Source organism: Lepisosteus platostomus, chromosome 1 (genome assembly GCF_059453375.1).
Source record: "Lepisosteus platostomus isolate fLepPlt1 chromosome 1, fLepPlt1.hap1, whole genome shotgun sequence".
NCBI lineage: Eukaryota > Metazoa > Chordata > Actinopteri > Semionotiformes > Lepisosteidae > Lepisosteus > Lepisosteus platostomus.
In genome coordinates this window covers 20,709,082-20,726,021 of record NC_142611.1, presented here as the reverse complement: position 1 = coordinate 20,726,021, position 16,940 = coordinate 20,709,082, and the positions used below count along the sequence as shown (strand labels likewise).

Sequence of the window (16,940 nt, the reverse complement as noted above, 5' to 3'; positions counted from 1 at the left end):
TATAATTCTGTATTTTCCAGGATTTTAATATTCTTCAATTAATTCTATCAGACCACAGTGCAATGGAACCTAACATTCCAAATAAATTAACACATTGGCACATCCATACTACTACAGAATAGCTTGTTCCACTTTAATTTCATTACAAAAAATTGAAGTACCATGGAGGTTGTCCTTCTTTTGAAATAAAGTGGAAAAGCCCCTGTGGAGGCACAATTCGATGCAAAGAAAAGTTTTCTTTTGAGCACTTCTACACAAATATAAAATATTTTACAGTAATCTTCATAGTATTAGACAGAGCACAGTCATCTTTATCATAATTAAGTCCAAAACCAAGAAGGCCACAAACCTAAATATTTGTTTAAATTTAAATTCCACAAAATGCATATCTACAATAACATCAATAACATTCCACTCTCTGGACGTACATTTGAAGTCTTGGGAAACATATATAGTCCTACGAAGGACTTCTGTGGGGTATTAAAGGAGGTTATACCTGAAAAACATTTACTTATAGTATACAACATCATGGATAAGGTCAAAGAACTCTTTGAAGACTGCAAGCAAATAGTGAATTTTAATTTTTAAGAAATTTAAGACTAATGCTATACTGGCCACCCTGCTTTGAACAGGACAAATGTATCTGGCCACCATAGGCTGTGTAACAAGTTGTTTGGGAGGCAACTGTAAACACAGTTATCAGATGGTACTGTATATTCACTTCACAATGTATTGAAAATGACAATTTGAAGTTGCCTGCATAAATGTGGCATTCATTGCAGGGTTGCAAAGAAGATAATTCTTTTTAGAATTAACCACAAAAACAAATGACTCATACTGTATATACTGAACTTGACATGTTGAAAGGAAAGTCATATAGTCAGATGAAAAGACAATTGGGCATTCTGGATTAAACATCAGTATTATGTTTGGTGTAAAAACGTTAAAATGATTAAACAGTTTTTCATATACTGTAAGAAAAAACAAATTATGCCGGAGAGTTAGAGTTAGGGTTATTTTTTTGGGCTCGTTTTGCTTCTACAACTCCTGGAATGTTTTGAAGATAGTGGAAATTCTTATCTCTAAACTCCTGTACCAGGACAGGCATGACTATGATCCGAAACATACATTCAGATCGACAAAGAAAGGTTAACTGCGTACAAATATTCTCCCCTTACTAAATAAAGACTTATCCTTGGCTGTACAACTTGAAAAGCTAGAAAGAACTGAAAAAAGGCAAGCAGTCAAAATCACCTGTAATCTCACCTGTAAAAATTAGCAGGCATTTTTTTGTAATTAACAGAGTTTTATTGTTTTTAACTGGGAAATGGAATCGTCAAAAGTTAAGTTTAAAGGGACTTTTTGTCACAAGAATTTTCTGGTATTGAGGACATGAATGATGTGAAAACAATAAATTCACTTATACTGTACAACTACTGCTATTGTACTTTAACTATTTCCTGTTATAAAGGTCAAACGTTGTCTTTCCATTCACGTCTATGAAGAATCAGAAATTTCTCCATTTCTGTGGAACCACAGAATGGGTTTGATAATGTAATTAAAGAACATTTTATGTTGTTGAAAAATATTCTTTGAGATTGTAAAAAAAACACTAGGGAATTTTTTCAGTGAGATTAGTGGTGGTTCTATTGCAGAGGTTGAGGAGTTTAGATGAAGTGTGTTTCATGGTGTCACTTTTTTCCCCACCTTTATCATGCTGAGACATGCTGCTGTGACAACACGGGCACTGCGACTGGATAGAGGTAGAGGGTGCTTTGTTTGCAAGACTGTTACGTTAACATCACTAAGGGTGCCCATTTTGTGAAGCTCAGGAAAGCCAAAGAATTGTATTACGACCAAAGGCTCTGATGCTGAACTAATAGGTTTATCAGGATTGACTCAGCCGGCTGGCTATACTGTATGTTTGACACTTCTACTTTACACAGTATGAGCAAAGGTAAATCCATTGGTTTTGGTAGTTTTCCTCCAGAGTCGGTATTTGTAGGTACTTCTATCACCCGAAGAAGGCTTCACAGCTGAAACGTTGTGTTTTCTTTCTTCTCTTTTCAGCATGGAATGAACCCATTACTTGTTATTCTATAGGTAGCCATGTTCTTTCTTTGTTTGCCATTTCATTAGAACCATTAGAGCAGGCAGTAGACTAAGCCACAACAAAGGTCCTATCAATATGAAAACATACACCATTGTCGAGTTTATCGTCGTCTATGTTTATTAAACATACTGTTTGAGAACAGCGGTCTAAAAACAGATCACCGTGGTACTCCACTAATTACATTGCTGTGAATTTCACTATTTACTCCATATCTTTTTATTCATTTGCTTGCAGTTTCTTGAATCCTGCTGCCTGCAATTTGAGAGTTTTAAGAGGAAATTTAAGGTTTCCTGGATATCTAAATGTACCATATAATACATGTTTGAATCAATTTCTGTTGTTGTTTGTTCAAACAGCTCTTTCAAGTTAGTTTAGTAAGACCTACATTTTCTAAATTCATGTTGACGCTCCTCTAAAATCTTACTTGTCGTATAGACAATCCTCTAGTTCACTTATAATGACCATTTCCTTACATTTACTGTACATATGATTTACAGTATTAGTCTGGTTCATTTATTCAATGGTTGGGTTTTGTCACTGTTTTTTGAATGGACACTACATACTGTAAGTAATTTTCCATTAAGTGGGTCTTACCTCTGTCATGCATTGCTGCTATAAGGGTTTAATTAACCTATAACTTAATGTTTCCTTAATAACTTTGTTATAACAGCATGAGGACCTGGTGATAAGTTTTTATGTATTTCATCTCTAGTACTTTTAATATTCCTAGAGGTCCTACTCTTCAGCTTGAACAATTGAACAAATAGATTTTGGTTCAAGTTGATTTTTTTCTTTTGGGAGTGAGAGTTGGCTTTGTAGAAAGCCATTTGTTAATTAGAAAAATCTTTCAGAAAACGGCACTATCCATATCCATTGCCTTTACCGCACATTTACGAGAACAAAGGTCCACAATCACCAATTATTGCAAATATCATGTTGTTTTGTAGTTCTTGGAAAAGCAGCTACTATATGGTGATGAGATATTCAAATTGGAGCTATTTTTATTATTTAATTGTGGACCTTAACTTCTTTTGGATTAAATAAAGAGTGATATCCATCTTTTTATATAATGATTGATGTTTCTCATACCTTTTTAATGTTAAGTACATATTTGAAATAAGATGCATTGCTAATTATAGTGTATATGTTTCATGTTTTGAGATAATAAGCCTAACGAACGGTCAGCAGACCAAAATGTTTTTTGATCAAAAACAGTTTTTAGAAAGAAGAGATAGTGTTTGGGGGACTGTATATTTGTTTATCCGTTTTGCTCATTTTGCCAGGACAGAGGTTATCCCTTAGGACATTATTGCTGAATCAGTGTTTGCCCCATCCTTTAATTTAAAATCTGTCTACTTTTTTTACTTGTGATGGGTGTAAGAATGTCTCAGGCTGAAGGTGTTTTATTTGATGGTTCTTTAAAGTCTGTGAGCAAATGGAAACAACACACTTTTACCTGCCTTCTCTCCTAGTCAGCAGTCTTTCAATTGTTTGTGCCACTCACAATTTCATTAACCCCACAGAACATTGTGCTGTTTTGGGGGGTTTAAATCTGTACTTCGATTAGTATTGGGAAAAAAAAACACTTTGCAGAAAGTAGAAGAGGCATTTCAGTTGGAAAAAAAACCCTAACTGATCTGACACTGGTAATTCTAGGGTCTACCAGTTTATGATGATGCTGCATTGTTAATGTATAACATAAAAAGTTGTACTTGACCAGTGTTCATAATGCCTTCTGCCTAAATATCACAAAAATTACCTGAATATTTCAGGCACTGAAGACATTCTTGTAACAGACAATATTAATCATATGTGATCACTTAAAATTACAAAGCTCATATTTAGTACAGACTGAATTATTAAGTGTCAGATGTTTTAGAAATAATGGATTTACTATCAATTGATAGCAATGAGTGATGTTAAATAAAACTGGACTGATGAGCTGATAGCCAAAACTATGATAAAAAGCAAGAGTTCCATCGATCCACCAACGATTACAGCATCAACACTTTCAGCAGTTCATCAGTATGATTCTGAACAGTGTGTGCACACTCAGCACACCTGTGCCAGTCTCATTTCGACCAGAGTGACTAAAGACCATTCTTTGGGATAAACCTTATTGAGGGAAGAGCATTGATGTGTTCATAAATATGAAATTTGATTACAATGGTAATACACATTTTTTAAACAAAGTACTTTACGTGCTACCTTACATTTCAGACATGTTTAATAATTCTCCATGTTAAATAATGTAGTGCCAAAGGTTGGGCACAGAGTTAATTTTCTTCATGAAACATCACAGATGCATTAACCAGAAATTTTTCCAGCAGTTTTCTTCTTCTTTGCTGGCATGCTTTAGAAGTTGTGATGTTCTTTAAATCATAGAACAAATTCAGGTGTTATTTCTCCTGTGGGTTACTGAATATTGCTGTTTTGTGTGTTAATGTTTAGTAAGGATGGACTTGAAAATGTTAGGACAGGATTCTTTGACATGAGAGATCAGTCATGTGCAGATACAGCCTGATTGTGCTTACCGATTGTTTGTCAGATGCCAGCTTGCCATCCTCGGGTCCTCTGGTCCTCGCTGCTGCTCAGAATTCCTTTGGCAAGCTGATGGAGAAGCTAGGTGTGGAGATGGAGGGCAGTGCAGGGGTCTCAGGGAGGCTCACCTGGTATGGAGACAAGGGTGCCCTGACTAGAAGACTGGGCCAGGGGCTTCACAGACTCAATGCACAGATGCTGAAAGCTGGTCTGCCCGAAGCGGTGACAAATAAGGTAATATCGCCTGTCATTTATTTTCAAAGGATGTTTTAATTTCTTTGTAGCCTCCTTTAACAGAAACCTCGTTGTTATTGCCTCACTGGTCCCAAAGAACTTAAACTAAGTGTTTCATGCCCAGATCTGCAGCGGCTCTCAGCTCACAGCTGCCATGGAAAAATGCAGCGTTCCTCCAGCTGAGCCTATTTCTCACAGAGCTATGATTCTAACAGGCTCGGGCTGCCTGCTGATTTGGTCGTCCTTTACCAAGCCAGTTCCCCATCATCTAATTAAATACACCAGATTCCCTATATAATACCTGAACCGACACAGGGAATGTGCTCTGTCATTTAAACTACCGCTATGCTCAGCCTTGTCTTACGACGTGCTACAGATTATTTAAAAAACCATGTCCCTGTGACTTGAGCTTGACTTACAAACGCTCTTTCCTGCCTGAATCCAGCCCTGTCTCCCGATTTTCCAAATCTTCCCCAATCGCCATTTTTTTCCTGGAAAACTCCATTAGCCTCCGGAAATCATGGGGCTCCTACAGTTGGATTGTGTGCCTGCCTGTGAGACGCAGTTATCAGTAAAAACTAACTGCATCATACGAAAGAGTAACTGATATTTTCCTGCAAAACAAAATAAAAGAGACCCATTTTATCATAATTGTTTTCAAGTCCCAGTATGGATGAATAAAATCACTTTAGACTATACCAAAGATGAAAAGAATCTTGAAAAAAATGACGGTTTTCAGGAGAAGATTTTGGGGAAGGAAAGGGGACTTTTTTTGAAAAAATACACGTCAGGAAGGTCAGTTACTGAATTTTATATTGTATTGGATCTCTCATAAGAATATGATAAAGATTAAACTTGAGAGGAGGCTGTTAAACACATCATTTTCATTTGGTAGCTGTGGGTCTGTAGCTAAGGATCTGCGCCTGTGGCTGGAAGGTTGCCGGTTTAAATCCTGCGGCCGGGAGAGGAATCCTACTCTGTTGGGCTCCAGAGCAAGGCCCTGAATCCCAACTGCTCCAGGGGCACTGTACAGTGGCTGACCCTGTGCTCTGACCCCAAGTTTCTCTCCCTCTCTGTGTGTCTGTGTCTCATGGAGAGCAAGCTGGGGTATGCGAAAAGACAAATTCCTAACGCAAGAAATTGTATATGGCCTATAAAGTGATCTTATCTTATCTTTTTTATCCAAAGATTTTGTCCAGCGGTTTCTTGAAGGATACCAGGGAACAAACTCGCTCTTATTAGTGTCAGAACCAGTGAACAGCTCATCAGTATTACAGTGTATGGTATACTCCTTTGCAAAGATGTTATTATTTTTACACTGAGAGAAGTTTTTTTTTTATTCACCCTTACGCTAAAGTGTTTCTTTGATTATAGGCCCTGTTAATACAATGTACTGTATAATAAATTAACAGACTGAAATGGCAAAGATCAAAATTTGGGGTTTGTCCTTGTAAACGGGCTTCAATAAGTCTAATTTAAAGAGATGTAAGAGTTATTGAATTAAAAAAATGCACCTTTCAGGATTCATACAACACTTAGCTTCCAATTAATGATTTTGTCTTTTAATTGTAAAGGATAATTTAACAATACATTGACAATGTAACAGTCAGTCAGTAATTCAGTTAGCTTTATTCAGTCATCTTGCCACCTGCCATAAATATAATTATATTCAATATTTGATTGAATTATTAAAACTCTCTTAATTGGTCCAACACATGGATTAACTCATTTAACCCTTTGCTTGACATGGTAGCTCCCTTTAAATATACTGTATGCAGGTTCCACCTCTCTCCTTCTATCCTGATTGTGTTAATCAAACATGTTTCACTATTGTACTTTTGCAAAAAGTACAATATTAAATGTAATATTAATATTCTTCTTTTGCTTGATGTTAGGTAAATATAATTTAAAATGTAGTTAGATATGTCCAGCTGGTAAGAGTGACAATTATGTGTGTCCATTTTTGAAATATAAACTGTTTTACCATCATTTACAATATCTTTTCCTTTTAAATTGTTTCATAATATTTAGTGTCTTGTCTGAATGATATTTTTAAACAAATACTTTTGGTATCAGTGCATTCAGTTGGGCTTTTTTATTTTAATTTAAATAAATGGTCTTATCAGAACTAATTTTATGATATGCCATGTTGGGGATGATCTAGGAAACCAATAACCTGTGTTAAGCACAAATTCGTCATAGTCAGAGTTACTGATTATCAATGTATGGCTGCAGGCTCTCTGCTTCAAGCTTAGCACCTTCTCTTCTAAAAAAATTTTTGCTCTGAGAAAGACACTCTAAAAGGATAAATGTTGTGCCAATTCTTCGGAAGTGGAATTTAAGTGTTCGTAGAATGAATCATGAAGAAATGCATTACCCTCAGTGGCCGGTTTGCACAAAACGCAGCTGAAAGTTTTCAGTAAACTTAAGGGCTAGAGAAGATTTCAATGTTGGAGGTCTCTCCCTGACCTCCAGAGTTTATATGAAAACATGTAGTGAAAAAGAAATGCAAGTGAGTATCTCTTGCGAAATGTGGCTAATGAGTAGAACATTTAGACCTAATTGATTTTACATCATGTTTCACGATTGGTAGAGGGTATGTGAAAGACAGATGTGAAAGACGTTTTTAATCTCATGCATCTGATTTAGCTTATTTTCTGAAGATGTGAACTTCAGCAGGGTTTGTTCCTATTCCGACAATTTTTTTTTAGAGCGTGATGGCGTGCTTTAGATTATAGCCTAAACAGGATTGCAATTTGTTATTTCTAAAAAATACAGTATGTGCCTCTCTTAGCAAATGGTGGCAGTGTTGCAGCATCACATCCTTGAGTTCACCCAGCGGCTGCACGCAGCGGAGGTGGAGCGACGCAGCTTGCGCATGGAGCTGGCCCAGTTCAAGCGCACTGTAAAGGATATGAAGAGGGAGGCGGACAAAGCATTGGGCTGGAAGGATCTGAAACAAACTGTGAGTGTGCCTCTGCAGTGCTGTCCTTTAAGTTCATGTTCTAATCCCAACACTTCATATTTCTAATTATACAAAGTAGCATGGGATTTTGTACTGATTCATGCTGAGTGCATTTGAAGCAAATATGGTGACTTAAAGTTACCATGTCTATATGATTCATAATTATGTTTTAATAGGAGCTGCTTATCATAACGTCTTACCATTTGCAAGGATCTGGAAATACAGTCAATGTACTGTATATGTATTTCGCAATCCAGAAAGAAGTCTTTATTATTGATTATTGCAGTACTGTACATTTTAAAATTCAGGGATAAATGGGAATTATAGGCAAAGGTACAGTGCAAACGGTTTTCAGATGTGTATTGTGCTTTAGATAAAGTAACAGTCTGACTAATCAAAAAAGAATTCCTGAAATCTTCATAGAATAAGTGATGTTTAATCTTAAACAAAATTAAAATGTTTCCCCAGTTCAATAAAAAATACACTGTTTTAAAAACTAAATCTAACAATTGCCCTATGTTTAATATACCGTATTACTTTCTGTGTAAAATATATATTAATAATTACAGCATAGCACTAATAATACAAAGACTACGCTTCTACCTTTGATAGTGATAATAAAATTTTTAAATAGATATACAACTGTAAAATTAAACTTTTGACTCTGCATTTCTCTTCAAAATTGCGTGAATGGAGACAGTGCTTCTAATGCAATGTGGCTCTTATATTCACAGTGCATCTCTACTTTGCAATACATATTGTGAAATTTAATCAAAATACTAAACAAACTCTAGTAAGCCTAAATCACCACATTTTACAATATCTGGTCTGATCTGAAAATATTTAAAAAAACAGGATTGTATAAATGGGAGCACAAAATGAATGAAATACATTTTTTGCAATGCATGTTGCCTGACAGGCTGGAGTTCCTTTGGAGAGGTTTGAGAGTGTGTGCCAAGAACTGAACAGTGCTCTTCAGCGAGAGCAGCAGGCCCAGGCACTGCTTCACGAACAGGCCCAGCAGCTCCAGGATTTAGGCCTTAGGCTGGAGCTGCACTCTGGAGAAGAGGCAGAGAAGGACCAGACACTGGCTGAAGCTGTCAAGGTAGGCTTCTCCATCAACTGTATATGATTTGTGTTCATCTCACAAGCCTTGAGATTGCCAAATCATTATAGTTTTAAATAATTTAGGTCACACTACTGTATCTTGGGGGTTGATTTGTTAAGTAACACCAAATCTTTCTTCCTATGTGTAGATGAGCACCATTGTAGTCAGATGAAAAGATTATTTTTGTAATGCAGTCGTTATAGCACATACTTAAAATATGAACGGTTACAAATGATTGGCCTCTCTGTCATGTGTTGCACTTGTTAGCTAGCTGATAAGAAAATTGAATTGAGCTGTTTATGAAAGAAGGCAGGCTATCAGCTTTAACAATATGCCTGGATACTTTACCCTATACCACAAACCCTTTGCCTAAGGAAGTGTCTCCTGGTCTCAGTTCTGAATGTGTAGTTTCTGGTTCATATTTCACAGTTGATTCTGAGGAAGTCTTTCGAGTTGACTTTGTCAATACGTTTGAGGATTTTGAATAATTTGGTCCCCACTTAGTCTTCTCTGTTCAAGACTAGAAATTATATTTAGCCTGACAGTTTTTTTCTTTTAAGCCCAGGAAGGTGTCTTCTCAGCTTCTTTCAAGAAGCAGATGAATGTGATCTGAGTTCCTGAGCACAGCCTGAGTTATTGCATACTTTCAGTGCTTACCTACACTGTCGGTTTTAAACTTCTGAAAGGGAAATGAGGAGTGCCAAATCCCAAATTAAATAAGAAGAGAGGTGATACTATAAGATACTATGAGTTCTTCATTGACAGGTATGCCAGACAGGTGTGCAGTTGCTGTTCAGAGGGAGAGATCCTAACAACGGGGCTCTTTTTTTTGCAAGACCCTATTAATGTGCAGGGGTGATATGGAGGGCAGCATTAGCCGCGTCAACCTTGACAGGAAAGTGTGGTCGCTAAAGCTTGGGTTATATTTCTACAAGAAGTAACAGGATATGATTAGTTCCAATGCTGATACTGCCTTGTATAACATCTAATGCTTATGATCATCTCTAAAAAACCTGATCTGTTTTGTACTGATGTATAATTTGAGCCAGGTAAAGAATGTACTGAAGTTGTGGGTACAACACTGAACTTTATTTTAATTCATACATGCAGGGGCAACAATAAACATTAATCATCCTATTTTTTTTTCCAAGGAGAATCTCTACATTTATCTACATTTACCCATTAGTGCTCTAATGATTAATATGTTTTTTTCTTGCCTGCAATTATTTCAATTTGAAGCAAGGGCAGTAAATGTGTTAAATTCACCTCAGAAATGAGAAACAAGCCCTCATGCTGTGAACTGTCAAATCGCAAGATTACTTGACTTTTGAAGATCCTGCCACATGCAGCCTTCTTTACTTGTGAGATAATGTGGAGCTTTACCAGAGCTCTGTGGGGCACCCTCTTTGATTCCCAAGCAGCACAGCTTACTGTGACAACGCATTGCAGGGGGTTTCTGTGAAGATAATCTCTAATAAGGGTTGAGATATTTTTGAAGAACAGAAAAGGGCTAGGCTGATCTGCCATTAAACTCTAACCTTTTAAGCAGTGATTTAGCACTAGTGGTATCATGTGATAAAGACCCGTCACTCTTTCTATCAACTCTTTTCATGGACTAAAGACATAGTTTTTAGTAGTCATTAGACATTTGTTTCATAGTGCCCACATTTTAAGATTTCACATAGCCGTGTCATTCTTTGGTGGTAAACAAAAGTGAACAAGAATATTCTACTCCCTTTCCTTGCATCTTAATTGTTCAAAATTGAATTTATAATCTCACCTGGGTGATGCACGTATTTGTCTTGCATGCCATTTAATTATATAATCGAGGATAACATTACATTAAAAGAGTCTTTTGTACTCTCTCTGTATATACCAGAATTCAGTAGGATCCTTAAATTATACATTTATTTTCCCAGTTTTCAATGATGGAATAATGGATTTCTAAATCTCTCCTTTTGCAGATTTCTGCCTTCCACACATCTGAAATATGCTTTCCAGATTTTGATTTTCTCAAAGGTTCCCTTTTCACCCTGGCCACTCTGACATTGCTCTCCTTTTGGTCTCCCTCATTCCCCCACATACCTCAAGGATTCTCCAAGCTTCTTCATGTTCCTCTGTTATTTCAGCTTGGCATTAACTTCTAATTATTACTCTGCACACTGCCGCAGATCCACACTCTTAACATCTGTATTTCCATGCACATCCTGTATGCGTTTTTACTGTACAACGTCAAATGCCACCAGGGTTTACAGTACCTGCTGTATTTAATTTGCTTATGGAAGATAAATGAGTGTTTAAGGCTTACCACTTACAGTAAAGGGTCCAAAACATAACCAATTATTGCACATATTTGGCTTATCTTCCTTCTCCTCCTGTGTGCTGGGTTGTCTAGTCACATCATTCTTGCATGTTGTGATGAGAAAGACCCCAGAGCTGCACCTCTCATGGGGAAGATAATGAGGTAGGGCCAGACAACAGTCCAAAAGGGCCAAACAGGCACGTCCACTGAAGTCACCCAGTCCCACTTGTAGCATAGACATAGGGGTTGTTTTGTTGCTAGCAGCTTTGCTTAGCTGACCAAGAGAACTGGATTAAAGGTTGAATATGCCTCTCTTGTGGGAAGAGGATTTTTGTTCAAACTTTAACAGCATGTAGATATTACTAGTGATGTAGGAGAAAAAAGAACAGACTAATAGACAGCCATCTGATATACTCTGGTATTTTTTCTACATACGTTTCGGTGAATACCCCCCTTTCAAACTCATTGTTAATTTTGTTTACATTAACATCATATTTCCTTTTGAAAAATGTTTATCAGTAAGCAAGACGAAAGCTTGCAGTTTTACACTTAAGTGTTTGTTTAGGAACAGTTGACTATGTACTGCATTTCTACAACTGTATCACTTTCTTTATCCTGTTTATTCACAGCTGACAAACATTTTGAGCTTTGTGTAATATGTGTCAGGTTTAACAAACAATGGAGTTTTTTGGCCGCATCATTAACTATTTGACAGAGATTAGTTTATCTTTAAAATCAGCTGGGAAAATTTGTTGTGACATGGATGAAAAACAGTCTCCGAATAAACTCTTCAGATTAATAATGAATTTCTTGGAATACTACTGGAAGAAATAGTTTGGAATTAAATCAGTCTCGAATAAGCCAAAGATTAGATGGGTTCTCAACCCTGAGTCATTAGAAAGCATAAAAATTATACTTTTACCTATGTTTTCACGTATACAGTACATGTGTATTCATTAGTATATAAACACCAATGATTGCATGAAAATTATTTTTTAATTAGCATCATGCATTTTTTGAAAATGCAGAGAAATATACAGTAACACAAAATGGACCTTCTGGCAGAAGACAGAAGCTTTCAATCTGTAGTGTACAACAATTGAAGGAGAGAACAAAATCTGTATATGTAATTAGACTTTCCTTCCCTCAGACTAATAAGCAATGGACAGGCAGTAAATGCTTAGATGAACCTGCTGTCAAAATGTGAAATTTCATATGGTTGTATCAAATTATTTGGGACCTACAGTGCAACACAAAGGCTCCATTTTGGATTAAGGGAACTATCTCAAGGCTGCGCTTCTCAGATAACTGCACCTAAAGCGACCTTTCTCAGACACACAATTACTGAGCTGTATGTTTTTCCTTTAATTTCATCAGGGGTTTAATTAGTATACAAATAAAACTTCCCTTATCTTACTCTCCACCTAATTGGTCTGTCTTTACTTATGCCTGAAGTGTGTGAAAACGGCCCTGTAATTAGGGTGACCGTGTTCACCTTTCTCTCTCAAATGTACCATCGCCTGAAGGCCTCAAGGCCTAGGAACGGTACTTTGGATTATTGCTTTGCAATCATTCTGGCTGTCCCACAGGCTTTCTCATAAGCAGAAAGGCTTTGGGTGCTAGAAGTTCCCACTGCATAGCAGGATCTCCATTCTTTTTGCCGCTAAATGTTTATTGATTATCTCACCGCTCCACACTCAGCCTCCAACAACTTAATATCAGGTGACAGTCTGGAGAGTTCTTCACGTAATTAGAGTTGAGCATTTGAGGGGAGGGAGAGAAACAATTAGGAGCCTAGTTATTAAACTTGATTTATCCTATTCTCTCCTGAACCATTTCCAGGGTATCAGGCCACTGCACTTCCACAAGCAACCCTTGTTAAGAAATTAACGGCTAACCTGCAACTTATCACTGTTGCATTTGCCGCCTTTAGGCACCCCATCCATGCCCACAGTGGTAGAAGGGGAAATGTTGGAGTCTGCAAAGATTATCAAGGGGTTCAATTAGACCTGACGAGTCAAAAGAGCAGAGGTACCAAGCAGCTAAAGTAACCCTCAGTACCTCACTGAGACTTTGCGTTTTTCTAAATATATTTTGAGAATAATAGGTATTTGTAAGGATTTAAGAAGAATAAAAAAGAACAGGTTATTAGCAGGAAAATGTAAGCCATTCTGAAGTTAATGCATCAGTGTTGTGGGCGTATGTGGATTATGAAGATGTGTTGTTCTTAGAATCAGACAGCTCAGAGAGAATTTTTTATAAAGTCAAAATAATACACAACAGAGTTATTGTTATTGAGAAGATAACTTTAGAAAGAAGAAAACGTAACCGTGGAGCCTTCTTATGATTAAACCTTCCCCTGAAGATGGTTCCACAGTTGAAATGTTATCTTCTATCTTATTTTCAGCATTGACCTCTACTTGTATATTTTAAAGGTAAACATTTATAGCATTACTTGCATCAGTACTAAGTAGATTTTCCATTTAAAAAATCTCTATATGCCTTCTGTTGGATATACTTTTTGTTTCCCTTGTTTTCAGTATTTGTTTTGCCATATATAGTATCACCACACTAACATTCCCTAATAGTGTTATTTTTATAGGTGATATTCATTCATTGTGATTACTTTCAGTAGAGTAAGAAATGCAACCCCTCATATTGTGGGGGCTTCATAAAGCTTCCTATAGATCATCACTATTCTTCTTCCCGTGGGCTTGCCCACACTGTTTTAAACTACTGCAAGGGAAAACAGGGGTACTTAAATCCCCAAGGAGAGGAAGGAAGAGATGCTAAAAGGAGTTTCGAATCCCAAATTCAGAAAGCAGAGAGATGATGCTGTAAGTTGACAAGAGTTGACAGGTTTGCCAGACAGGTGGGCAGCTCCTGCTCAGAGGAAGAGACCATGATAACACGGCTCATTTTTTTCCAAGACCCTGGAAACATGCAAGGGAGATGGAGGGCTGAGCCCAGCCATGTCAAACTTGACAGGAAAGTGAGAACCTAGCTGAGGTTTGGCTTTTATTTCCACAGGTAGTAGAGGTACTTCCACAAGAAGTAACATGGTGTAATTAGTTCCAATGCTGATATTGCGGTGTATGACGTGTAGCTTGATAATGCTTAAGACCTATGGATCTGCTGTGTACAGGGACTGATGAAGCATAATGGCTGCTGTGTGTCACTCAGCTGGGTGGTGTACTTCAGTAGTGGATGAAGTGGAATGTAGTACAGAAAAGCACTTTCTATACAAAGTGTATATAATTAAGTTAATTAAAGAAGGTCAATAAAATACTCCCGTGTTTTTCCATAAAAGTGAGCTTTTGTAATACTTCTTCATGTAGAGATATTTTCTGAAAGACTAGACATGACATCTGTGTGCTCATTAAAAAGATTTGGTGGCCCTTAACTAATATATAGGCTGCTGCAAAAATAGTTTTAACCTTTAATTTTTGCTGGATAGTTTAGTCACAGGTAATTGTAAGTAGTCTGATTTTTGTGTTGGAATTTGTAAATAAAAGATTAAAATGAAGCAGGATTAAACAAACATTCTGTTTTCCTGTTTTTTGCTTTCTTTTGCCTTTTTTTCTTGTTTCTTCCTTTAAATTAGTTATATGGACCTTGGCAATATGCCTAAGGCAAGTTTTAATTCCAGACTTTTTTGCCCCTGAGGGATTTTTATCTTGTAAGTCTTCCCGTCCCTTAATTTCTTGAAGTGGAGCACTTGAGTGGAATGCAAACATAAAGTATGCAAATCATCAGCATTCCCGTATTTCAGAAATAATGTGTATGGGAATGAAGGGACTTAAAGTACAGTGGTGTGAAAAAGTGTTTGCCCCATCAAACAAATTGAAATATTAGACAAAGATAACACAAATAAACACAAAATGCAGTTTTTAAGTGAAGGTTTTTATTATTAAGGGAAAAAAATCCAAACCTACATGGCCCTGTGTGAAAAAGTGATTGCCCCCCCTGTTAAAACATAAATCAACTGTGGTTTATCACATCTTTGGAAAGCTGAGTTCAATTTCTCTAGCCACACCCAGGCCTGATTACTGCCACACCTGTTCTCAATCAAGAAATCACTTAAATAGGACCTGCCTGACAAAGTGAAGTAGACCAAAAGATCCTCAAAAGCTAGACATCATGCTGCAATCCAAACAAATTCAGGAACAAATGAGAAACAGAGTAATTGAAATTTATCAGTCTGGAAAAGGTTATAAAGCCATTTCTAAAGCTTTGGGACTCCAGCGAACCACAGTGAGAGCCGTTATCCACAAATTGCGAAAACATGGAACAGTGGTGAACCTTCCCAGGAGTGGCCGGCCGACCAAAATTACCCCAAGAGCGCAGCGACGACTCATCCAAGAGGTCGGAAAAAACCCCACAACAACATCCAAAGAACTGCAGGCTTCACTTGCCTCAGTTAAGGTCAGTGTTCATGACTCCACCATAAGAAAGAGACTGGGCAAAAATGGCCTGCATGGCAGAGTTCCAAGACGAAAACCACTGCTGAGCAAAAAGAACATAAAGGCTTGTCTCAGTTTTGCCAGAAAACATCTTGATGATCCCGAAGACTTTTGGGAAAATACTCTGTGGATTGACGAGACAAAAGTTGAACTTTTTGGAAGGTGTGTGTCCCATTACATCTGGCATAAAAGTAACACAGCATTTTAGAAAGGAACATCATACCAACAGTAAAATATGGTGGTGGTAGTGTGATGGTTTAGGGCTGTTTTGCTGCTTCAGGACCTGGAAGACTTGCTGTGGTAAATGGAACCATGAATCTGCTGTCTACCGAAAAATCCTGAAGGAGAATGTCCGGCCATCTGTTCGTGACCTCAAGCTGAAGCGCACTTGGGTTCTGCAGCAGGATAATGATCCAAAACACACCAGCAAGTCAACCTCTGAATGGCTTAAGAAAAACAAAATGAAGACTTCATTTGAAAATGAAGACTCCAAATGAAAATGGAGTGGCCTAGTCAAAGTCCTGACCTGAATCCGATTGAGATGTTGTGGCATGACCTTAAAAAAGCGGTTAAGGCTCGAAAACCCTCCAATGTGGCTGAATTACAACAATTCTGCAAAGATGAGTGGGCCAAAATTCCTCCACAGCGCTGTAAAAGACTCATTGCCAGTAATCGCAAATGCTTGATTGCAGTTGTTGCTGCTAAGGGTGGCCCAACCAGTTATTAGGTTTAGGGGGCAATCACTTTTTCACACAGGGCCATGTAGGTTTGGATTTTTTTCCCCTTAATAATAAAAACCTTCATTTAAAAACTGCATTTTGTGTTTACTTGTGTTATCTTTTTCTAATATTTCAATTTGTTTGATGATCTGAAACATTTCAGTGTGACAAACATGCAAAAAAATAAGAAATCAGGAAGGGGGCAAACACTTTTTCACACCACTGTATCTTCTGTTCTTTGAGGTTCTTAGTATTATTGTTTACTTTGCAGTTGTACTCTCAAGCTGAAACATGGATCCCTGTGTTACATTCATTATATGATTTCTTTCACTTTCTCTAAGAGAAACTTCAATCTGGTTACACATATATTGATTTCTGAGGAGCTTGTGGAAAAACTGGAAATTCAGTGAAGAATACTCCTCACCCATAATTTAAAGCATTCAGTCATACCTCCCTCTAGAGTGGTAACTTTTTTCAGTCTCTAAGAAAACAAAA

General features: G+C 37.3%; 1 protein-coding gene across 1 annotated transcript in view; it reads left to right on the top strand.

Moving 5' to 3' along the window:
• ccdc171 (coiled-coil domain containing 171) overlaps window positions 1-16,940 on the top strand; it is a 157,308-nt gene that overhangs the window by 79,752 nt on the left and 60,616 nt on the right. The window contains exons 18-20 of the mRNA XM_088627030.1: window positions 4,662-4,888; window positions 7,683-7,853; window positions 8,773-8,958. Coding sequence (XP_088483156.1) covers window positions 4,662-4,888; window positions 7,683-7,853; window positions 8,773-8,958 — 584 coding nt within the window. The remainder of the gene's footprint in view (window positions 1-4,661; window positions 4,889-7,682; window positions 7,854-8,772; window positions 8,959-16,940) is intronic.